Source organism: Penicillium canescens (genome assembly GCF_028828765.1).
Source record: "Penicillium canescens strain IBT 15451 chromosome Unknown utg000001l_segment0_segment0, whole genome shotgun sequence".
NCBI classification, from domain to species: Eukaryota; Fungi; Ascomycota; class Eurotiomycetes; order Eurotiales; family Aspergillaceae; genus Penicillium; species Penicillium canescens.
In genome coordinates this window covers 785,765-809,626 of record NW_026703963.1, presented here as the reverse complement: position 1 = coordinate 809,626, position 23,862 = coordinate 785,765, and the positions used below count along the sequence as shown (strand labels likewise).

The following is a 23,862-nucleotide window of genomic DNA, read 5'->3' as shown; positions in this document are numbered from 1 at the left end:
TATTTGACTATATGATCTATTAACAACCCAACGCGAACTTCCAAGAACTGCCTACGCTTCCATCACAGGGAACCGTGGACGTTGTTTCCCAGCCTCGCTTTAATGTGGGTTGTGTTGGACTGCTTGTCTGTCCGTCGTATCGTGGAAAGACATAATACAAATGACTAAATCGCGAGAAGCTGTATTGCTGTTACGCATCCAAAATAAGCACCACACATTAGACATCAGCTTTACAGTACCACTAAGAATGCCTGCGAAGCATGACCATGGCAGGGTGCTCATAAACATTACAGGGGAAATCCTCTCAACCCGGTCAAGGAGAATAGGGTATTCGCTCCGTCACTTGCACCCACATATTTGAAATCGCAAAAAGCCCTAGGTAGTTCCGCGCATCCCAGGGACGCGTGCCACCGCTCTGGTCGAAAAGCCTCTGCATCCTTGCCATAGATCTTCTCGCTTTGGTGCATAGCGCATGCGAAATATCCGATGCAGGCGCCGCGATCTGTAAAACCATGCCAGATCGCGTTGGGTTCTGGGACTGTTGGAAAGGTCAACACCTGGCCAATCACTAGTAGGCCCCGCCTTCCCCGCCTGGTACTTTTTTTCTTTTTCTTTGTTAGTACCTAGTACAGGCGTGAGTTGGTCACACTCCGCCCCAAAATCCCACTTTCCCCGCCTCCAATTTTTGCCCAGCCATTTTCTCAAATTGCTCTGACGTCGATAGATTTCACCTAAGTCTTTGGGAAATCATCACGACCACGACTGAGGATATGGAGCCAATCGCAGTGGTAAGTAGTGTTTCATGTTCTGATGCGGTCATTCATTCTCGTGTCTCAACTAGGACCCGGACTTCTACTCTATAGCTACTGGCTTTAGCACAGACCCACAGGATTCTCAGTCGTGAGTGCAACCAACTACAGCATACCTACTGTCGTATTCTTATCTAGTACGTGTTCAGAGAGACCACCTCTATTGCGTCCTCGATCGCGAGGGGACGGTTAGAAAACGGCCGAAGTTCAGTCTAATCTAGCACAAGGTCGTTTCCTGATTCTAACCTAAGAAGTAGATACCAGGCCACAAAAGAAGATGATTACTGGTTAGTTACGAAGCATTACGAAGCATTGGTTTGTGTATACATGGAGTAACGATGCTTAGGGGACCTTTTAATGAGCAGCAATTTGAGGCGTTTGAGATTGGGTAAATCGCATCTCACCCTCATATCTTTCATGTCTCACTAATAGAAGGTCTGTGATTATAATAAACTCAGCCATATGGTGTTTTTTGTTCTAGATTTCAACCAGCCGAATCCTCTTTTCCGCCTCCCTATCGGCGATTCACCTAAGGTGAACTTCCTAAGGCGACACTCACTTAAACGTAATATCACGATGTAGCATATTCTGGACATCGGAACTGGTCAAGGGAGTTGGGCAATGTAATCCGATAAGCAATATATTCAAGAAAACCATTAACGAGTCCTTAGTGACGTTGCCGATCGCTATCCGTTAGGTATTATATTTCGCGAGATAACTCCTTCTATTCTGGGCTGACACCGGCTAGCTACCGTCCGCGGCGTGGATATTTTCCCCCCGCCAGTGTCATAGATGCCTCCAAACTACGTGTTCGAAGTGGATGACGTGCTCCGCGAGTGGACATAGAGAGACTCGTTTGACTTTATCTATATACGCCTAATGTATAGCGCCTTTGCACCTAAGGGATGGGACTAGTTATACAAATAGGCTTACGAGTAAGTTTTAGTCCTTATTACTCAATATTTTGTGTCACGAAACGCTTATATATGTTTACTCTCGCTATAGCGCCCTCGAACCCGGTGATTAGATCGAGTAGATAGAATTTGACGTGCGAGTCTCTAGCGATGACGGTACCCTAGCTATGGGAGTGGGGTCCTATGTTTATTAGATGCGCCGAGCGAGCTGGACGGTCGCTTAACATCCATGAAACGATCCGTAGCACAATTAAGAAGACCGGATTCGTGGAACTGCACGAGGAAAAGTACAAGATCCTCTTAGAACCTTGGCCTAAGGATAAGTTACTAAAGGAGGTCGGACACCTCTAGGATGCCCACTAGAACGCTGCTCTAGAAGGTTAGGCGATGTGGCTTCTCATCCACTTCGGGGAGCCGGAACCGTAGACCGAGGAGGAGGTGCAGGTGTTCCTAGCTAAAGTGCGCATAGAGCTGAAGGACCCATACATTCATGCGTATAATCCTGCGTTAGTTTTCTTTCAAATCGTGCTGCTGAATTGTTTGATGCTAATAACGTTCAGGCACCGCGTGTAGGCAAGAAAGCCTACCTTAGATGAATTGGAAGCGAAGGAGGCAACTTTCAAAGCTGAGACATCACCGTAAGCTCCTTTGAATCTTCTTAGCAGATGGAGATGGACATTTCATAGTTCTCGAATTCTACAAACCAATATTTACATTGTAACCCAAATCTTTTGGTGCTGTTCACTATCATCTCCTGATCTTGATCAAGCTCAATTATCTAACCAGATACCTATATAAATAAAACCTCATGTTTGTTGAAATCCAGGCCATTTCTGGCATTGACATCGTGTTCAGTACTGCAAATTATGTGTTTTCTTACTCAACCCCAGACGTTTGGTTCTCTCGCCCGTTACGGCATGGTCAATGAAGTAGATCAGGCCAATTTGCATGTGTAAATACAAACCTCAGCTTCTATCAGAGCTTATAAGAGGTACGGTACTCCTGAAATGGACTTCGGATCCGGCTTTCTTGATCATCTGATTTCTTCTCTAATGTTATCGGATTCTGTTCAGTGTTACTGTAGATAAAGTAGGTCTTTGAATCACCCATGATTTACCCATGATTTACCCATGATTTACCCATGATTTACACGTCCAAGTAAGCTTGTTTAAGAAAATTGTATGCCAAGATCACACAAATTACTGGTAGACCGAGGCACCGGTATATCAAGTTGAGGGTGGGAAATGATAGTGAATATAGCGCCCATTCAACCCAATCTCCCACGTCAATTTACGTGCCAACCAACGAAACAAGTATCAAACAGCCACGTCACAACTTGTTCACTCATTAGCAATGTCAATATGTGTGTGGAGAGGAATAACCATGTCGATATGACGCAGCCTCCGGTCGAAGATATAGAATAAAAACTACACTGACCAAGATTCTGTAGTATCAGCCAGGATTGGTTACACTATTGAGGTCACTGCGGCACAAAGGGCAGGTACTTGACCTATCCAAGAGCCACGGATCAACACAACCCGGATGAAACTAATGACTACATGGCAGTTGCCTCAAATCCTGAGCATGCCTAAAGCGTTCTGTGCATATAGGACAAACAGTATTCGGGGGACCGTAGGAGAAACCGAAAGAGAAAACCCTACTCGAGGGTTCCTAATTCACATGAAGATGGTTTGCGCCATGTTCCTATTCACTTTTATCACTTTAGGTTATCGACCGCGCCTTTTGATGAGCAAGCGCCCTTACATCTTTCCTCTCACGAAAATCTTGAGTAAGAGTGCCCGTCTCTAGATCCTCCTCTAGCCTACATCCCTTGCAATTGTGGGGATCGCGAAATTTGACGATCGGTATTGTGTTAAGTAGTGACTTGGTAATATCTGTCACACGACGTTTTTGCACGTTAGGGGCCGTATTTATAGGTATCCCACGACGCGAGGAGCGATAACGGCGAAGCCTATTTAAAATAACAAATGCTGCCAAACAAATAGAGAACACATAGACAGGAATGATATATAATGGCAGCGACGGGTTGTCGATCGTAGACGAGCGATTGATAAACGACGGTGTTATTAACATAATAACGACATGCGGGGCAACTAATAGGTTTAGAGATATTTCGTCGAGGTTGCGATTGGATTCGTAGAAAGAAACTGCTCCAGCGGGAGATTAAGCATCTATGTATACCGATGCTCAGTATGATAGAATTTGTCCGATGTTTGATCGATCTCAATATGAAATTCGTGAAATAGGCTGGTACCGTTCACGAAAGGGATTCGCTCAGGATATCAGTGGTACATCAGAACTTGCAGCTTCTATGACGTCAATACGACATTTACAACTTGTTCGTACTAAGCGAAATGTCATCACTAAGCGGGTAGTGATATTGGAAGAAGAATCCAGCCAGAACACTTCTGGCGAAGCTAGAACTTCTGTAGAAAGCCACCGACTTTGATCAGGGCAAAATCCTCGAAGAAGACGGTTTCCAATTTTAGTATCTGTGTGGGAGATATAACTTATTAAACAGTTATACAAAGGAGCGGTCAGCCAATTCAGAATTCGGACAGTATTATTTACCTGTGTTCGTACGCGTTCTAAGTGTTCTGAACTGCCGAACTGAATGTACTCACTGTCCATTCACTGCTTCGACCACTGCGCCTACGCTACGCTGTCGATCAAGTTGGTTGCCACAGGCCTCTGGAGAAGGAGAAATAACAATAAGCTGAACGCGCCATGGGCCATGCTGAAGTACTGAAAATGTATTACTGTCCCTACATGTATACTACCCAATCATGACTCGAAGTGTAAATGTATATGCGTTGCCCCTCTTACCAGTTCACAATAAAGGTCTCAAAGGAGTGCTAGCTCCGGTAGCTTTGGTTGCCAAAAATCCTACCTCTCTTGGTTGCTGGTCACCGGAGGGTCTTTTGAATCGAGCCTGCCAAAAATCAACAAGATGAAGTATGTCCTATGTGCGGTCCGGTTTCCAGTCCATGCGGGTCATGGGACGCATCTGCAGTGACTAATGTGATGTGAGGCTGAAGCAGATCAGGAATAAAGCCTCGCCATCAGGAATAAAACCTCGCCATCGGGAATAGAACCCGAACTAGACAGTCCATACGAAGAAGTAAGTTGATCAGAAATCAACTTGGAGTTCGCGTTGTACATATAACCTCCTGGGTTTCCTCAAGAAATAACATGTTCCCTCTGAATTCCAACAGAGTTGAACTTGCCAGCCCATGAAGAGGTAGGGCCAACTCTGGCAAATTTCGATATCCCGCAAAAGCCTGCCCTTGTAATTCTGATTTACGTTCCCTGTCCAGCAGTACCCGTTACAGCGCAGCTCATTCAGGATTCATCGGATCGATCGTTACTGCCGCAGCATAGGCGACTCGGAAAAAGAAGCCATGGAAGTGTACGTCTGAATAACGGATGCAACGGCGGGAGACAAGAGCAGATGATTCCCATGTTCATCTCCACGTAAGACCAAGTTGCAATCGGAGCTAGGGATCCTGATAAAGACGATTAGTCTCTATAGTGGGTCGTATCGAGATGACCGACTTGTCAAATCAGTGGAATTGGTTGCTATGGCCACTGCCTTGAGGCGGATTATGCTTGTAATGCAGGCGCTATCTTCCTGGTTAGTACACGATAAGGTTGAAGATACATATTAAACATACAAACCGCCTGCAGCGAAGATTAAAATGAGGCCAAACTTTCGTTTCCAAGAAAGTTGCAGGTGAGACAAAACGGGAATAGGCATCACCAGGATGCCTAGGTCGGTAACGATATTTATACCTGCATTAAAAAACCATAAAAATTCCCTTTTTATGCAGCGACCTTGAATTGAGGTGTCCCAGAATGCATTTACCGGGATACAGTTCAGGATGGAGCTGAGAACACACCAAAGTCCATATGTGCTTATGACGCCTAGCGCGATACGCGACATAAGAATAAATCGAGGCAGCGGAAAGATCCGAATGTACAGAAGAAGAATTGAGGCTTTGGTGAATGTCAATGACAAGTTGTATAATGGAATACTCAACCACAAAAACTATATCGCAACTTAGCATGTCTATCTCTCACTTGCGCAGGCTATGTTGTGTCCAAACATACCAAGAATTGTTTTTCTGTCTCATTTGGATGAAGGATCTCTTGCGGCTTTCCAAGACCGTAATGTACCTCTGATTTATGGTTATCAATCGTTGTACTTGGTTGTACTTGTGTGGGAAGGAAATCCAACTCGCACTTACCAAATACGAGCACTAATAACGCAGTTATAGCGAAAAACTTCGTAAGGTTTACTTAATTAGCATTCTGCAAGCTTAGTGGCCGAGGGAAGACAAACCAGAGATAAGCAAACCATATAGTCATCATTGCCAACACTGCGGATTAACATGTACCGAGTGCAAAGCCGCAATACGACAAAGAAAACAGCGAGCCCACTAAAGGTCGCAGCAACCGGGAGGGTATTCATCCTCGTCCCAAGGACAACAATATTCCTTCGCGTTATAGATTCATATCCCTTGGAGGTAGTGACAAGAGGAAGACCGTGGCATCAACTCCAACCGAGTGTGTGAAGACGGAGACAACCGGGTATAATAACATACTGTGGTAGCTTTGATCTTGAATCAGCACCTTTGGAAAATTAATCTCGTAATAAACGTAGGAGTTTGCCACTAAATCTCTCCTGGGCTGGAATGCTGACTAGGTTTGATGGATGATGCGATAACCCGCATGGGTGGGCACCTGCCACGATGCTAGCCAATCAAACCACTAAGCGTGTTATCCAATCGAAGGTTGAGCCATTAATTTCTGGGCAAATCAACTTTCATCGTTCTTGTAGCACGTGCACATTGGTTTGATTGTTGTGGGGTTGTGTGGGGTCCCAATCCCGTGATATCGATACAGGTCTAACCCTAATGCATGGGTAGTGCACATCAGGATGACAGAACAAAACCATCAAAACAGGTGCTCCGGTCGCATCAGATCGCTTCGCTTTCCAAGCCACGCAGCGTGATCATGCTTGAAAAATAAGCTTGCTTGGGTACAAAAGCTGGAGATTACGGAGCCGACGAAACGATATATTCTGCCTGCTGGTGTGGCTTTGGGAATTGCAAACAAAACGATGTCGATTAATCATTTAATATTGGCAGTTGTGTTGCTTAGTGAATTTTATTAATATCATCCATCTGGGGTCGTTCGTGTTCTAAAAATGAGGTTTGAATACCCCGATCAACCTGAATCTTTAGTCATAAAGCCCCTCACGTACCATCTGAAGGCATAACTGAGTTTTCTTCATACCTCTGCGGTACTTATAGAATGGACAACACCCACGCTTCTGTCTCTCGGCCGAATCCGATGGAGCAACTCATCTCCTATTTATAGATACCATTCGGAAAGAGACGAAAGATGGGTGCGCCATTATTTAATCCGAGCAGATTTGTAATGAATTTGAGGGTTTCCAGAAGTGAAGGCGCTGAGAACAGAAAACAAAGGTGAAGAAAGCTAAGATGGGGATCTCCGCCTGAAACTTGGATGCTAATCACGGAGCCTGAATTCCATTCCATCTCTAATGGAAAAACAGCTTACATCGTCCCCAGGCTTTTCTTCTACGCCAATGCCCCTACTAAACAACCTCTTTACACGTACTCCGCTATTGGCACACAATCATAGGGTAAAAAATGATTGCGAAGGTCACAGCGCTTACTGGCCTTTCTGAACGCTCGAAAAATTGCAAGTATGCGCGCCACTGAGCAGCAGGGCAAGGTAGGTAGGTCCTTTCATATCAACTGCGACAGAGCAGAGGTTACGTGACCATTTTGTGTATTGGGGCGCTAAACCGGGAAGGGCAAGAAAGAGAACCGAGTAGGCAATTCATGGCTCCGCCAATTACTACAAAGAGAAAAGCCGGATATAAACTTCTTGCTCCCCGCTGCATCTGTTCCTTGATTATCGTAAACGTGACTACCGAAGGAAATCACCTTCACGATGAGAAAGAGTTTGGGAAACAAAGGAAGTAGCATTTAACCCTCATCCGGCTTCCAACAATTGTCGAAATAATGAGCCTCACTCTCCGCGACGTACCCCCGTAGGGCAGTCCCACATTTCGGACAGCACTAACTACCCCTGCAGGGGCAGTCCCACATTTTGGACAGCACTTGTTGCGACGCTCTCCAAGGAATCCCGATGACGAATCGATGGCTGGTACTCCGACCATCGTACACTTGAGGCAGCGACTAAGCCTAGCCAAAGTACCCAGAAGACCTGCAAAATCCCAAATGCCTGGGTCACTATGATCGTAAACCTTTGTATATCTTAAAGCAAAATTCGAAAACAGTTTTACCCCTCAGACACTCACACTTTGTTTCTTAGCTCGTACCCGAAACGGCTCTAAGCCCAATTTGGCGACATCGTAAATAAATCTTATCTACGAGTAGATAATAACCCAATAAGGGTTGAGCCCGTTTCGGGTACGAGCCGAAAAACAAAGTGTGAATGTGAGGGGTAAACTGTTTTCGAATTCTACTGTACATCCGTACCCAGAACACTATGCCTACAAGCGATATATAGATCAAAATTCCTAAGGCATCAGCATCAGGACGGAATCCCGATGGAAATACAAAGTTGTTTAAGAGATGCGATATACCTACCCCCTCCGAGGGAATACGCGATCAATATGTTTGGTGGGTTAGTTCCGTGCTCTCCTTTCCAATTGCACAACCTCTATTGGTCACAAGGAGTGTCTGGCGAGAGATGCCATTCCCCACATTCCTCATCCTGGAGGTAATGAAATAATACCCCAGACTCCCCACCCGAACATCCGACATTAGCGTCGCCCTCGTCCCCAGAGAATATCCCACATAGGACTTCTTTCACACCTTTGATAAATAAGAGGATTGTACGGAGTATAAAGTGTCTTGTAAACATCCTTCAACTTGTCCATCATGAACTGGCTCTGGTCATTTTGAATACTATCGCGCCCAGTACCTAGGTCTCGTAACACTTTATTATCAGTTTCGCTCGTTACCCTTTCCCTCTTCGCAATGATGACAGAAAAAGGTCCAATCTTTGAAGATGATGGCCGTGTGGGCGCATTATACCACAAGAATACCCAGGATGAGCTCGACGCTCGCATCAATGCTTTCACACCAGCTGAGCAAAAGAAAATCATCCGTCGAGTCGATCGGCGCCTTGTACCTATTGTTGGATTTCTGTACTGCATCTCACTGCTAGACCGGAACAACCTGGGTGTCACCAACATTGCGGGTATGGGTACCGACCTCGCCTTGAGTGGCACCCGATACTCACTGATCGCTCTGCTTTTTTACGTCGGATACACCATATTTCAACCCATCGGTGTAGTGCTCATCCGAATTGTCGGCCCACGGATTTTCTTATCTTCCATCTGCTTGCTGTGGGGTATAGTCATGATATGCTTTGGCTTCGTCAAAACTTGGTCAGACCTGATTCCTCTCCGCATCATCCTCGGAGCCTTTGAGGCCGGGCTTTTCCCAGGTTAGTACCTCGGTCTCTTCCCCCTATGGACTAGATTAATTTCCGAAATTAGGCTGCGTTTATTTTCTCAGCTGCTGGTATCTACGGTACGAGACCCAGGAGCGCTTCGCCGGCTTCTATGTCATAGGGTCATTTGTGTCTGGATTCAGTGGTATTATAGGCTACGGCTTTTCACAGTTGGAAACCCACGGATCCGGACCTGCCTGGTGGGGTCAACATTATGGACCTACCGAGGCAAACCCGAATATCAAGCCTGGTGTCCTGCCAGGCATTGCTGGTTGGCGATGGATTTTCATTCTCTACGGTACCATCACCTGTTTGGTCGCTGGCGTCACCTCCATTTTCCTTGTCGACTTTCCCGAGAAAACAAAAGCTTGCTTCCCAAAGTTCTTGAGTGAGCACGAAGTCGATTTCCTGGTCGCTAGAATTGAGAAGGAGAGAGGGGATGTGGTCCCAGAACCGTAAGACCACCGACACACGGCTGCAGTTGCAGAGCTAACACTATTGGATGATCTAGGTTTCATCTGGGCACGTACCTGAGAGCTGGCCTCGATCTCAAAGTCTGGGCATATGCTAGCCTTTTCGGTTTAGCCACTATCACTGTAATCGCGAGTGTAACGTTTCTCCCTATCATCCTGAACCAGGGCATGGGCTTCGGGATCGTGGCGTCTCAATGTCTCACTGCTCCCCCTTACGTTTTCGCATGCATGGTTATACTATTGCAAGGCCGGCTCGGTGATAGATATCAACTGCGCTCCCCACTCCTTGCGCTCAACTGTTGCGGTCTCTTCGTTGGTAGGTTATTGCTTCTCTGCTTTACCTCAATGAGCGATCAACTAAGGCTAATGTGATGGATTTGTTCTCTAGGTCTCGCACTTCTCGGCTATGCCCATGCTCCCGGCGTCCGTTACTTTGGCGCTTTTCTTGCCACAGCCATGAGCCAGGCTAACATCCCCTGCATTCTCGCATGGCAAGCGAATAATGTCCGTGGCCAATGGAAGCGGGCGTTCACGTCAGCAGCAGTCGTTGGTGCTGGTGGGTTAGGTGGCATTATTGGCAGCCTTGTATTTCGCCTTCGGGATGCACCACTCTATCGACCTGGTATCTGGGCGTGCATGACCGCCAATGGGTTGATACTCCTGATTATCCCCATGTTGCTCGTGAAGTTCTACAGGGCTAACAGGAGGTCTTCACGAGGAGGCAAGCTGATTCAGCAAATGGAAGGCTTTATGTACACTTACTAACGTACCAAACCACGCCTCTGGACTGCATCCCCACAATACATTCCCGAAGAACGGTTGTGGGTGATGAATAGTTCAACACGGGTGTTGGGAATCAAAGGACATGCCAGAGACAGACAGAGAAGCGTCTTGCCAGTGGATGCCTACTTCGGCGGGTGTCCGAAATATCGACGATCAAAAGTAAATGTACCTAGTCAAGACAAGTATCGGAATCTCCACAACATTCTACACCAGGCTTCTTCGTCCATTTGACGTTCGCCATTCTGCCATGATTATCTATTGCACGCAAGAATATCTTTCTGACTCCGTTGTCATACTGTCTTGATGTCGCTCGTACTCGGCACCAGGTCGGGACAACTTTATCTGCCTAGCTTCACAATGCCTACAGTAATCCAGCAGACTTACAGCAATCCCAAAATCAGTAGCTCCGTTTTCTGGTCAATATCTCTGCTCTTGCTTGGGATTATCGACATGTTGTGATGGTGACGAAATGCCCTGCCCTCAGACGGAATGCCAAGGCCACAGTGCCGTTGATTCTTTTAGACCTAGTTTGCAAAGGGATTTTTGTAGGGACAGCGTATCTTGAAAGTTCGTTTCCATTTCCTTTAAAAATCTAGATATATTTGGTTCGTGAACCTGTTCGAAATGCGCGAATTTTGACGAATTGCATCGGCAGATTTGATCCCAAAAAGAGCGCCGTGTTCCAGTGCAAGGCTGAGGAGTACCTCGCCAGATGCGAACTGCGGTTTGCTGCTATCTCGGATACCAATTCCGAAACTTGAAACATGTTAGTGCAATCAAGTGATAAGCAAGAAGTTTTCAGTCCTACACTGTATATTCTGAATCTCGATTGTTCTTCAGCCAAACCTGATTGACCCTCCATCCCACTTCCCAAGGATCGGTGCGCTGAGGAAAGAGAACCAAGTCGATGTGCTAATATCGGGCCTTAGAACAGAATAATCGTTAGGAATGATAGTTCACGTATTTCGTATCGAAGACCTCTCTGGTGTTTATTCTCATCCAAGGGCATAAAACTCCCCACCCTTGTCCCCTACGGTATTTAAAACCAAGGGTTCCTGCTGATAATTTCAAACTCATAAAAGATGTGCTAGCCAAGCACTCGTCCGCCAGTGAACATTCTGAATGTAAAATTTGGGCCTTAGACGCCTAGCGCGAAAAATCCAAGGGTCAAGATTCTGACTGACAGTGGAACCTAAATTCACATATTTTTATACGACCCGGCAATGGTTGTGATTATCTAAGAGAGACTTTGCAGAAATTTCAGATGGTAGAAATGGCATGTACAGGTATTCCTAAGCTCCTGTGGGTTCGAATTTGGTCCATTTTCCCGACCATGGTCGGCGGGATTTGCTTCATCTTTTGAACCGGGACAGGAAAGCAAGGTTCAGTATTTCTGATGTCAGCTGGTAAAATCTAAAATCATGCAACCAGATTCTATCCGCAAGAAAAAGGAGCGAAACCGTAGGTGAATACTGGTACGGCATAATTCTTCCTTCTCTGTTTCCGCAGAGCAGCAGTAACCAAGTAAGCATGTCGCGTGCCTGCGTATAGAGGCATCAAAGTCTTATTCGGAGTCAAATGCCGGGGAAAGTTACCGAAAAGGTCTTTCGGAAAACCTATAAAATTGCATCCTGCGCATCACCTGGAGCAAGTTTCAATATCGTTTGCTAGGCATCCGATTCAGTACCTCTGCGGTGCACGGTCCTCCCGCTTGTCTCTGTCTCCTTATCGCCTGTAGCAAGCAATTTCAAACTGGAGATCCAACGGGATCGCAGTCTCGGCAGATTCACACATTGGTTCTTCAATGCCATTGACGACGGCTTCGATATTGCAGCAGGGTTTAGCAAAGGCCAAGCCCACGTGAAAAATCCATGAAATGCTTCGCATTCCTTTTATCGTCCCGCTTCAACCGCATGGGCAGTAGCAGGGCATGTTTGCCCCTGAAACACGCTAGGCACAAACCTAGTGTGCATGCAAGAAAACTTTAAATCAACGCTTTGACACAGATTGACAGCGTGAGACCTTGTTTTGTCATCTTGGCGGGAGCTGCCAAGTCACGCACTGACATGACCAAAACTGACAAGCCCATAGAGCTGCGAGCGCAATGCCTAAAAAGCTTAAGTTTTCAGCCACCCGCCGTCACATACCCGTGCACAATTTGAACTCGTGATTGGCCACGACTCGATGTCCCGTCCCGGATCGGAGATTCGTGCTTGGCGCCAAGTGCAAAGATGCCAATCCTTGGTGGAGGCTCCTCGTCACTCCACTCATCACAGCCTAAGACACTGAGCCATGAACCAATGTGAATCGAATAGCTGAGCACGATGGCCCCGGGGAGCGCTGCCGTTCGAGAGAGGATTTCGGCTTCCCGTCACTACATGGAACGTTCTATACATGATCTTGGGGCCGGCCAGGCCATGGCAACACGTCAATATATGAGTCTCTTGTCATGAGCCTGCTCGTACTTTCTCACTCTTTTCTCCTTTGCACTTGCGCGTTCACTTTAACCTATCTCTTTTTTCGCACAGCCTCTCCAGGCTCGTCATCGCCAGTATGATTCCTGCAGTCACAGCCAAGTACGACTGGATCCTCGCCCTTATCTCCATTGCCTTTGTGGCGAGTGCCCTTGGTAATGGAGCCAACGATGTCGCCAACTCCTATGCTACCTCGGTGGCTGCTCGCACCCTGGAGATGTGGCAAGCCGGTATTCTTGCCGCTTGTACTGAATTTGTCGGTGCGGTGGCTCTTGGTCAACGTGTGACGGATACGATCAAGGATGGCATCATCGACATCTCCCGCTTCAAGGGTAATCCTGGGACTCTCATGCTCGCTATGGGCTGTGCCGAGTTTGGCAGTGCCGCCTGGTTGACGCTTGCGAACTACATAGGCTTCCCAGTGTCAACCACGCAGACTATTGTCGGTGCCCTCGTCGGCGTTGGATTCGCTGCGCAGACTGACATCCACTGGGAATGGACCAAAGGTAGTGTGTCGCAGGTTGCTGCGTCCTGGGGTATTGCTCCTGCTATCGCTGCCGGCTTCGCTGCTATCATCTTTGCCTCTGTCAAATACACCGTCCTTGAACGCCAGGACCCCTTCAAGTGGGCCATGCGCCTGATCCCTATCTACCTCGCTGTCACTGGAGCCATCCTAGCTCTCTTCATTGTGATAGAAGCCCCGAGCGAGCCCTTCGAGACCTTCAGCGTCGGCAGCGGTGTTGGAATCATGCTGGGCGTGTTTTTTGGCTGCCTGCTCATCGGTGTTGTCTTCTTCTTGCCCTACTTTCAACGTCGCCTATGCAGGGGTGACACTCGCGTCAAGTTCTACCATCTGCCTCTTGGACCTATGCTGTTGATGGACAACTGCCCGTTGTACTTCCCGTCCAAGAGCGATGCCGTCGTCGTCGACTACTACCAGGACTCCTATGGCGAGGTGGTGGCTGGAAAGAAGGGTGCCAAGTCTGAAGAGACTCAGGACACCTTTGAGCCTAAGATGATGGGAGAGACCACTGACATCCAGCGCAACCTTGACTCTGTCGAATCGAGCCCAGAGATCAAGCCCAAGGAAAAGCACATCGAGCCTGAGGAACGCTTCCTTGACCCTGTCCGGGACCTCCCCTGGTACTCTCCTACCAAAATCTGGGGCTATACCAAGTTCTGTCTCCTTCAAGGTGTCACACGCGATGTGGTCTCTCACGACTCCGAGCGCCTCCGCGCTATTCACGCCCGAGCCAGCAAATACGACAATCGTGTGGAGCACCTGTGGACCTACTGCCAGGTTGTCTCCGCGATGATGATGTCCATTGCTCATGGTTCGAACGATGTTGCCAACGCTGTTGGTCCCTGGGCGGCTACATACAGCACCTACCTTGCTGGCGAGGTTAGCACCGAGGCTCCCACGCCTGTTTGGTTCTTAGTCATTGCCGGTCTTCTCCTAGGTACTGGCTTCTGGTGCTACGGATTCAATATTGTGCGTGCACTAGGCAACAAGATCACCCAGATGTCTCCCACTCGTGGTTTCTCCACTGAGCTGGGTGCCGCCATTACCGTGCTGCTCGCCTCGCACTTTGGTCTGCCTGTCTCGACCACACAGTGTCTGACTGGTGCTTCGATGGGTGTTGCCCTGATGAACTATGACCTGGGCGCTGTCAACTGGAGACAGCTGGCTTTTATCTTTGGTGGCTGGGTGCTCACCTTGCCTTGCGCTGGTCTCATCAGTGGACTGTTGTGCCTGATGGCATTGAACACTCCTCACTTCTGATCGTCTCTGACATCAACCTTTTTGGCCTCCGACAGATTGAAGTCTTTCCTGGGAGGATTTCCTTTCCTTTTTTCAACTGTTGAGAAAAATGTACATAATTATTCGGCTCGCTGCCTGCAAGCCTCTTTTCAGTTTGCCTTTTTGGCACCTTGAAAAGGCTCGCGGCAGTCGACATCACTGAGTGTGCAAATCTTCAAACCTACATCCTGACTAGTCTGCGTGTAATTTGAGGCACTTTTCATCTCTAATCCTTTTTAATCAAGCACACCTTCGATGAAAAGGCGTATGTGACACGTACAGTAACCTAATGAACAGCCATTCTCCGGAACATTCAGGAATTATGGCCACATATTGTGGCCTAGTGTCATCTGGAGGCTTGTGTGAGTCGGACACGACAAACTATGACTTGCGGCCCTCGTTTCACGACAGGTTACCGGGCCATGAAATGCTTATTTTCATCACTACCAATTTCAGCCGCATCATGGTTAGGAACAGAGTTCTTTACATGCTCTCTGCCCTGATTACATTGAATATTTTATCCACTGGTGAGATCGAGCATAAACAGTTGAGATAACTGTTTCCTGAACTATTCAACCCTGTTGAAAAACAGACCGAGGGGTTATGAGTGTAGTCAGCAGCCTTGGTGTGACTTGCTGGTCTATAAAAGGTTCTCGAGCAGCATTTCTCCTCTATTTCATTTCTACAGCCACGACGGACCATCCCACCTCGCCTTCTCTAATTGATCGGCTAGCTAAGAGACGGCGTGGTGACAATCACACTATCGCAACCACCTAGTAAAACTGCCAATCCAAGACCAACGCTGCAAAGCGCGATTTTAAAATAATGTCGCACTTCTCCAATAAAAGACGTCTTCCGCGAAGCTCCTGCCGAAGTGTCAAAAGCCTCAGGTCTTTTGCTAAACCGCCCTGAGTAAAACCGGCTCCCTGAGTGGCCATAATCAGAATTGGAAGACTCATTAGCCTTTATCTGATTCGTCTTGCCAAGGACTCGGATGTTGAGATTCAGAGTTGTGTTCGTCCACGGAAAGCATGGTGAACAATTGTGGCTGATGGCAGAGCGAGGGAAGAAACACTCCCAAAACGGAGAAAGAACGTTAATTAACCTATCACTGCTTACTTTTCAGCTGTAATTTGTGATTATCGTTAGCCTTGGGGAAATGGGGGCCGGATCACATAAAGAGGACTTGATCGGCATGAAGAAAAGTGTTGTGTCTGGAGGAGAACTTCTATTAATGCTTGGATCACGATACGTTATTTTAGAAGCGGTGAGTTTGCATCCACTTAGGGGTTCACATACATAGCCTCCTTTACCCTGGCATATCCTGGCCGTAGGGAGATCATGACTGCGTAACCAAGAAGAACCGGCGCAAGTCGCGTTGGGGGGCCGAAAGCCTTGCGATGCAATCTTATCACATCGTCGTGCGAAGGAGTCAACATGTTATTTTGCTGCCTTGTACTGCGTATTTTGAATAGATGAAGCAGTAGGCCTGACGAGTCGATTGCTACCGAGCAAATCGTTGTCCTATTTCTGTCTTCGAATTGGATTAAAGTTGTTGACTGAGGCCTGCGCTCCGCCATCGCGCAGAGGGAGAAAAGTGGGCCGTTGCGGCGTTCTTTGGGGCGCGGTAGGACTGATTTGAAATTAACATTGAGGTGGATTTCTGCGGGTCCAACGATAACTTCTAACAATATATTTGGAAAACTGTCATGATCTCAGTAAGTGCCTGCAGTTCGCTTGGGTCATCCATAATTTGCCCTCAGCGATCGGAGCCCTAGTCCTTGACAAGTTACCCTTTCGTGTGGCAGTCTCATGTGTGCATTGACGAGGACTGCGATTTGCAGATGGGAAATCGGGGTCGGCAAAAGCTATTGTCGAATCTAATTGCAAAATATAGCGCGAAGAAGCAAAGTAAATGTGACTGGAATTCATTGCTGGTGTTACGGACCTACCAGGCACCAATCGATTACGGGGCAGCAACTTACTGATGGGCCACCGAGAGCCAACCGATCAATCTGTCATCAGATCACGTGCAGAACCTTACAGGAAAAGAGAAAACGTGATCATGCTCAGTAAGCAAGAGCATGATCTACCCTGAGCGATCCCACCCGGCAGACTTTATCCAGTCCATATGTAGCTATACATGATGGACAGACTCTGCGCGCCAAGAGGCCAATTGGCCTTCCTCTCGCCATCTCATTGTATCAATAACCAATGAGACTGCAACCACGTGATTATGCAAGTGGTAGAAATGTCGACAGTCGATGAATAGATTTCGCCAAGCCAAATCTACTATTCTACTTTCTACTATTCTACTCAAGAAGGGCTCAGGATATATAAGGACATTCATTCACGTATCTAGTTTAGTTGTTCGTGTTCAATCATCCATTGTTACTTGTGTCTACTGTACGGAACGCTTGGTGACACGTACAACTTGATTAAACCTGACAACACTACGAATAGACCTGTACTTCGAAATTGGTTAGCTTGGCGCTCTACCTGGCATCACTCCTCGATACGCTCAAAAGGAGTTAGCCCGTATAAGGCCTGTTAGGCAATGGTACGGTTGAGTGACAGATGGTTGACGTTAGAAGCAAGGAAGCATTCAGGCAAGTATAACCCAGGAATCTTCTAACATAGCGACGACCGGGCAGTCGTGCGTAACACGTGACAAAGGCCGGTAAACAGGAAAACAAAAGTGAGGTTCTAAGGAGGAGTAAGCACACCACCCTTCATGTTACTCTATCTTGGCGAAGCTATGCCCTTTTCGGTGGAATTTGAATTTACCACTTCGTTTTTGCTTTCCAATTTCTAGATTAGACTTCGTGAAAAAAAAAAAAAAATGAAGCTGAGCCGTGTGCCCAGCTTAGATTTGGATTGATGCGTTCCGTGATCCTTTAGACAATGTCATAGAGCTGAAGTATTCATGTCCGGTACTAAAGAGCACGGAGAGCTAAGCTTATGAAAAAAACAAGCAAACTAAACTAGGTACAAAAATAGGCAGAATAGGTGATATTACGTACGTGAAACCTGTAATGCGGCTTCTTTCAAGGGATTGAGAAAAGATTAAGAACTAATGATACCACTCGCGGCATATTATACGAAACAACTTTAAGATATCCCTTAGAATGTGAGCCCGGGTATCAAGTCGTGGTGCCAATAGCTTAATTAACTTTGCGCTTACCCAGTACCGGTACTAACGTCGGTAAAGGGATTGTGTTGTTCATAGGGCTCCAATAAACTTTGCAATGAACTAATTGTGCTTGTTCAGCCTATGTCGATCTAGTTAGCTCGATTCATCAACCATTTTGGTAGGAAGATATAAGTGTCTAGTGCCCCCTTAATAAATTGTATTAAAAGAATTGGGAACAGGGAATACAAATTGAGCGGACCTTTTTTTAGCCCCTCCTAAACACAAATTTGACCTACTAGAAAGTACGAGAAACAAGTAACCAGGCTTTTCTTGGCTCCGCGGGCCAAGGAAGGATAAAAAGGGTCCCTGGTCACTCCACAGCACCGTTGCGCACATGCGTCGTGAAAAAGGTCTTCCCATTCGTGGGTCTGTGGCTGGATGGCATAGATACTCCTGAGGATGCCTTGGCACCCAAGAAAATTAAATACCTAATGGGGAGTTTTATGTAGTTAATTAAGTAGGTAGATAGGAATTCGGCCTTGAAGAAATTGCATTAGTCCGGAGCAGGTAGAAGACGTGACAATAAGCCAGATTTTCAGATAAAGTCAACTTCGGCGGAGGGTCGGGCTAAAATGAAAACATCCGTCCCGTACCCGGCACACAACTTAATAGTTTGGACACGTTCCTTACCACCTCAATTGACCCCTGTAGGGTGCCACTTGGTCAAATTTCGGTTCCTGAATTTTTTCCGTCTTGGCGTGAGATTGCATTTTTGTTTGATGGCCAATAAGGTACTTACGGTTGTTTTTGTCGTGCCCGTTTCCCCCTTTTGACGGTCTTTGCGCGTATATTGTGTTCAAAAGTATGCACTCGAGGAACAGCCCCCAGTAGGAAAGATATCCTGCATTATATCTACGGAGTATGTACCTGAGCGGCTAGGAGGCTTTTGTTTATTTTGTGCAGTTAGCTAGTACTTACATATTCAAGATTATCCGTCCTTTTCCCAGCTACTAGTCTCAGCAAGAGTTATACTCGTACCCAGTTATTCCAGATATGCAAACACCCAAGCGCTAGCGGAATGGTGCTCGACTAAGGCTACAGGGGCAATATTCTATAAATTACAGTCGAGTATAAACGCCTTAGATCTCTCCTGCGCAAACCATGGTGGCTTGCAGTAGCGTGTGACTCAAAATAGGGCGTGTTCCCGATACTACATTCATTTTGGCAGGCCTTCCTAGCTTGTTTATAGTGGACTTCGTGGTGTAAGCCGCCATTGCAGAGGATGTAAGGAAAAAGGCCGAGGACTCCTAGAGGACTGCATCTCTTATTACGACATGCTTTACGGCCCCTAACCATGTCAGCTCAGCAACTTAGTCACTCTCCATTCAAGAAAGGCCAAGCGGAAACCACAACCGAACCTAGAACCAGACCAGTAGGGCGGAACAAGGACTCTAAGATATCTAGTCCGATCCTCTCCGCCTATGATACATGCCGACAAATGAAAAGCCGATGTACCAGAGAGAATCCGTGCTTGATATATGAAAAGTCTCAGAAAGTCTGTAACTACGGCCCCTATAATAGGCATGGTCGGCCCAAAAGCAGCAAGAATAGGCGGAAGCGGATATAGCAACCCCTAGACACGAACAAGAAGCAAAGGAGCAAGCCACAGGGAGAAGACAACGGGGGTATCATACAGTGGATCTAACACGAACGGTAACAGTCACAACTTCAACCACAGCTGCTCTAGCCGGAGCTCAACATAATCGAGTTTGAAGCCGACATAAAGTACACAGTTGATCCCACAATAGCCTTAGGTGATAGCAACAAATTCACTAGGGATATTAGCGGTGGCCATATGCTTAGTATAACTTCGGGTCTCCTCGACTCGTTGATTGCAAACGATAGCACGGGCTAGAATCATGATATTTGCTTTTCTTAGGTATCATCAACCGATTCACCGTATTCACACATATTTTGTTGAGCTAACACTTTTATTTCGCTTCTTGAATACAGACATCCCGTTGGCTTTCTAAACACCCGCTTTCCCTAAATAACCCGGGACGTGTCTTCCCACCGAATCGAGCGGTCGGCCTTGATGGCATTACATTCCTATATAACAACTTAGCTCTATCGTGTCACTCCTATCAATCATCATTTCTGCCTTACAAGCGAGCGATACTTAAGCCTACCATGTCGAGAGGCCTGACTGAATCTCAACAGAGTGGGAAAATTGTACCAGCGAAATGATGTACACTAAAATTGAAATGGCGAAAAATTGATCTTGTACGAGCACGGCTGTACAGCAGGGGTCGAAATCAGATTCACCACTTGAACACAGAGGTTCTTTTCGGAACGTCAACCTAAAACTCACTATGCCTATTATAGTTTACTCTGCCCCTCTCCCTTGATCTTGGCAGTATCCTGATACAGTCGTATATAACAGCCCATAAATAGCCTTTGTATTAAGCTTGTACAAGCTACGGTGTTTCTAGAATGTCCGTTCTGCAAACAAAGCAAACAGAAGGGGGGCCTGCTCTGCCGAGCAACCTAGCCACAATTACCATTCTAGTGAGCTATTTTGGACGGCATACAGTACTAGTGGGTTTGTATTTTTACTTTCCGATAGGTAACATGCCGCGCATCCCTCCTGGGAGGGTTACAGTGCATATGGAGAGCTCGTCGTTATGCAGCTTTAGTCCGCGTACGCTTAGGCCCTACCGGTGACCCGTTAAACCAATGAGTAGCTGTTTATCAGTTCAGCTAGGTACGGTATCTCCAATGGCCCTAGCACACGCTAGCCTTTGGAGAGGAATTTATTAACTGCATATTAAAGCATAACAACTTTATCGTCAGCACGCCACTTTAATATCTTCAGCTCAAGAATTCCCAGCCACTACCAGAGTTTAAGCGCCGTGCTGCAGGATTCCCTTCTGGGGCACGGCAAGGGCTCGTACTATCGGACCCGGCCATTCCCTCTTGGGTTTATATGATAATGCTGACATCAAGTTCCGTCGCTCTTCTGGAGCTGAATCTGATAGTAGCATCTTTAGAGAGGGCATGTCCTGTCGCTTCGTACTATCGGGTATACACTAACCATTTACGCCACCCTCGCGGCCTAGGGGTTCTCCTATTCCCGTATATGCGTCGAAGCCATTATTTCATTTCAGCTCCGAGTGATCTATTTCCTGCAGGTGAGATTGGCACATGGCTCGGTCATATCCGAACCCACTTCTCCATGGTTTATTGTGAGATTAACGTAGGTGTAAGCACTAGAGCACAGCGCCTAAACCGCTGAAGCACTAACATCGATTGGATTGTCGGTGGCGATCTGAGTAGCAAACAGAATTATACGTCAATAATAGCCGAGAGAAGGTATCTCTATTAGCCTTCGTATCACGGTCCCGTTTGTTATATAAAGCGTCTATATCCTACGAGTATTGGAGCTTGTCTCCTCCGCCTAACTCGACAAGACACTATTTCTCTATTAGAGCATATACTCTGTAGCCTGCAGCACTCCTACACTATCCTAGGTCCTGACATACTAGTCAACCAGCATCCTGTATGTATGCCACCACAAGCTCTTTAGGAGTATGCTGACCCTTGCAGCGCTACAATGTCCTACACTATCCGTCTCCGTATCGAGAACAGCACCTCGGACGCCCTCACAGTTGTCGAAAAAACCTGCTGGTACTATGCCAATGGATGCACCTGGACCGAGAACGACGGCCAGCATGTGCTGTTCATGGGAGGCAGCGGTACCTCTGGAATGCTTCGCTTTAAATCCTCCTCCGGCGAAATATTCACCACCGTCGTGGGCATCCACAATTACAAACCGTGGTGTGGTTTGCTGTGGGGCCTGGGGGAGCAGGATACGGCACTGAAGCTGCATCCGGAATTCTACAGCGGGGGCAAGTATTCGCACGCGGCGCCTGAAGGGTGTTACAGCCCCGCGACGCATGCTACAAGGGCTTCGATTACTTTCGAGAGGGAGGATCAAAACGAGGTTTTTGCTGCTTTGAAATACTATCCATCCTAGGTAGTCTAGGACAGGCGTGTTTGCTAATTTGCCGTCGGGTAGGGCGGCAGATATGTTAGGTACTGGTTGATCTGCTCTGGGTCTAGATAGGAAGCCTTACTTCCGCACTCTATTCTCATCTGTAACAAGAATGCATCAAGAGTGAATAAGAAAAAGAAGATATTTTTAACGGCCCGTTAAGTCTGAAAGGACTACTAGCACAATACACTAGACTCCTGTCATTTCTAGATCTATCATCACCCCTGATACGGCCGAACGGACACTACAGAGATGAGTATTATTTGCGACTTGTCATGAACTGAAGAAGCACTCTCTCCTGGTGTTCTCGAAATTACTACTCCTGCGACTGAGGTGGCAAAAAAGTCATGAACCGGAGTGGGCATGCGAATTTCTAGAAGACCAGTGTTTGGATTATAATTCCACCTATGCCTGTTAGCTACACGCAGCCATTGTCATTAACACCAACAGCATACCGTACTTTATCGAGGGTGTGGTCCCAAACAGGTTGGTCGTTTTCCAATTTCTTGAGGAGCTCTGAATATTGATCCCGTACTAACGTCACCGTTTTGTTGTGGGAGATGGGAAACGTCGACCGCGAAGATCGCCGAATATTGTCATAGCATGATGTACAGCAAACGCGTCTGATATCTGCGGGCGCTCACTGGTCGGTGGCGGTGTTAAAGGGAAAGTGAGTCGCCCCACTATAGAGAAAACGTAGAGCAGAGAGCAGTCATTACTCACAGGAGGGCGGTAGAGCACCTATCTACTCGCCGTTGCTTACCCTTGTTCACGCTTAGTGAGCAGGTGAAGAGGTTCTGGGTGTGAAAGATCCGGGGCCTGCTGGGTATTAGGAAATGCATGTGATTTCGTATTCCCGGGAGCGTCTCCTTGGCATCTGGAATTTTGTTTATCTATATAGAGATCAGGTCCGTTGGAAACATGATCTTTATGATTCAAATTCTACGGCATTTGTGTATTTAAAGGAAGGTCCAGATTTGGTCTAGCTAGAATAATAGAACAGCCTTAAATACGATGCAGATACTAGGCAATGACGTTACCGACCCTAGGATTAGTTTTAAATGAACTGTCTACCTATAGCTGACCTATCTTGCCTGCGATGTTAACTCTAGTGCTTGAGATCTGATTTTATGGCAAGACAGTCCTAAATGGCGGGTAAGACAGCTTACTGATTTGTCCGATTCGGGCATCGCATATTGATCCTTACTAGTAGCCTCTATATAAGGTTCTTCTAGTGCGCATTTATATAGCGATTAAACGCACTAGTTCTGTACCGTAGTCTTTATCTATAGGAACATCGAAATATACTTGATCACGTGTAATCGCTTGAGTTCCTACTAGCGGCGTTGTCAGTCACGTGCGTGGTCTAGCTTTCTTACGTTAGGCGAATTGTCTACTAGCAGAATGTCCGGTTGTAATTGCTTCGAGGTTTGAGTACAATTACACGACCAAACCCTTGGTTAATAGGGCTAGGCTCTAGTAGTAGTGCTGTAGTACCTATATAGAAGCATAAGTCGTGTTCCGCGTATAAGTGCGGTTGGCATATAACAGTTATAACAAAATTAACTTACCTTCTGAGCCTTGAGGCATCAAACCGATGCCTGAGGCCAAGTCAACATCCTCAGTCAGGTAGAGGTCCTGACAGTGAGAGGGAACCGGAGAGACCGATAATAACGATAACTAGGTCGTATTCGTGGCTAGGCAACCGAGAGCTATTCTATGACGCCGGGGCTATTGTCAGGGCCCCGACCTGCCAGGTGCCTTATGGATGCCTGAAGATATATAGCGTGTTGAAATTACACGATGAATGACGCTACGGAAGCATGTATGTCAAGGCCAACGAGGTGGTTTAGGTCTGATCTCTCTCTCATGAGAGAGAGAT

At 46.9% G+C, this 23,862-nt stretch overlaps 5 protein-coding genes across 5 annotated transcripts; 4 read left to right on the top strand and 1 right to left on the bottom strand.

The window, feature by feature from the left end:
* Positions 1–724: 724 nt before the first annotated feature.
* Positions 725–1,145, top strand: N7446_000314 (uncharacterized protein; the record flags this gene model as incomplete). The annotated part of the gene is made up of 4 exons (XM_058509081.1): positions 725–788; positions 842–900; positions 959–997; positions 1,031–1,145. The coding sequence occupies exons 1-4, from the start codon at positions 771–773 to the stop codon at positions 1,143–1,145; spliced, it is 231 nt and encodes a 76-aa protein (XP_058378060.1). The 5' UTR covers positions 725–770.
* A 3,921-nt stretch (positions 1,146–5,066) lies between these two features.
* On the bottom strand, positions 5,067–5,920 carry N7446_000313 (uncharacterized protein; the record flags this gene model as incomplete). The annotated part of the gene is made up of 4 exons (XM_058509080.1): positions 5,067–5,250; positions 5,300–5,367; positions 5,419–5,792; positions 5,855–5,920. Coding segments are annotated over 4 exons (672 nt in total), but the record flags the coding sequence as incomplete, so codon positions are not given.
* Positions 5,921–8,784: 2,864 nt separating this feature from the next.
* Positions 8,785–10,500, top strand: N7446_000312 (uncharacterized protein; the record flags this gene model as incomplete). Its single annotated transcript, XM_058509079.1, has 4 exons — positions 8,785–9,256; positions 9,309–9,717; positions 9,774–10,051; positions 10,124–10,500. The coding sequence occupies 4 exons, from the start codon at positions 8,785–8,787 to the stop codon at positions 10,498–10,500; spliced, it is 1,536 nt and encodes a 511-aa protein (XP_058378058.1).
* Positions 10,501–13,071: 2,571 nt separating this feature from the next.
* N7446_000311 (inorganic phosphate transporter) lies at positions 13,072–14,775 on the top strand (the record flags this gene model as incomplete). The annotated part of the gene is made up of 1 exon (XM_058509078.1): positions 13,072–14,775. One exon carries the CDS (start codon positions 13,072–13,074, stop codon positions 14,773–14,775), a length of 1,704 nt encoding a protein of 567 aa, XP_058378057.1.
* A 6,764-nt stretch (positions 14,776–21,539) lies between these two features.
* N7446_000310 (uncharacterized protein) lies at positions 21,540–21,962 on the top strand (the record flags this gene model as incomplete). Its single annotated transcript, XM_058509077.1, has 1 exon — positions 21,540–21,962. One exon carries the CDS (start codon positions 21,540–21,542, stop codon positions 21,960–21,962), a length of 423 nt encoding a protein of 140 aa, XP_058378056.1.
* Between the last annotated feature and the right edge of the window lie 1,900 nt (positions 21,963–23,862).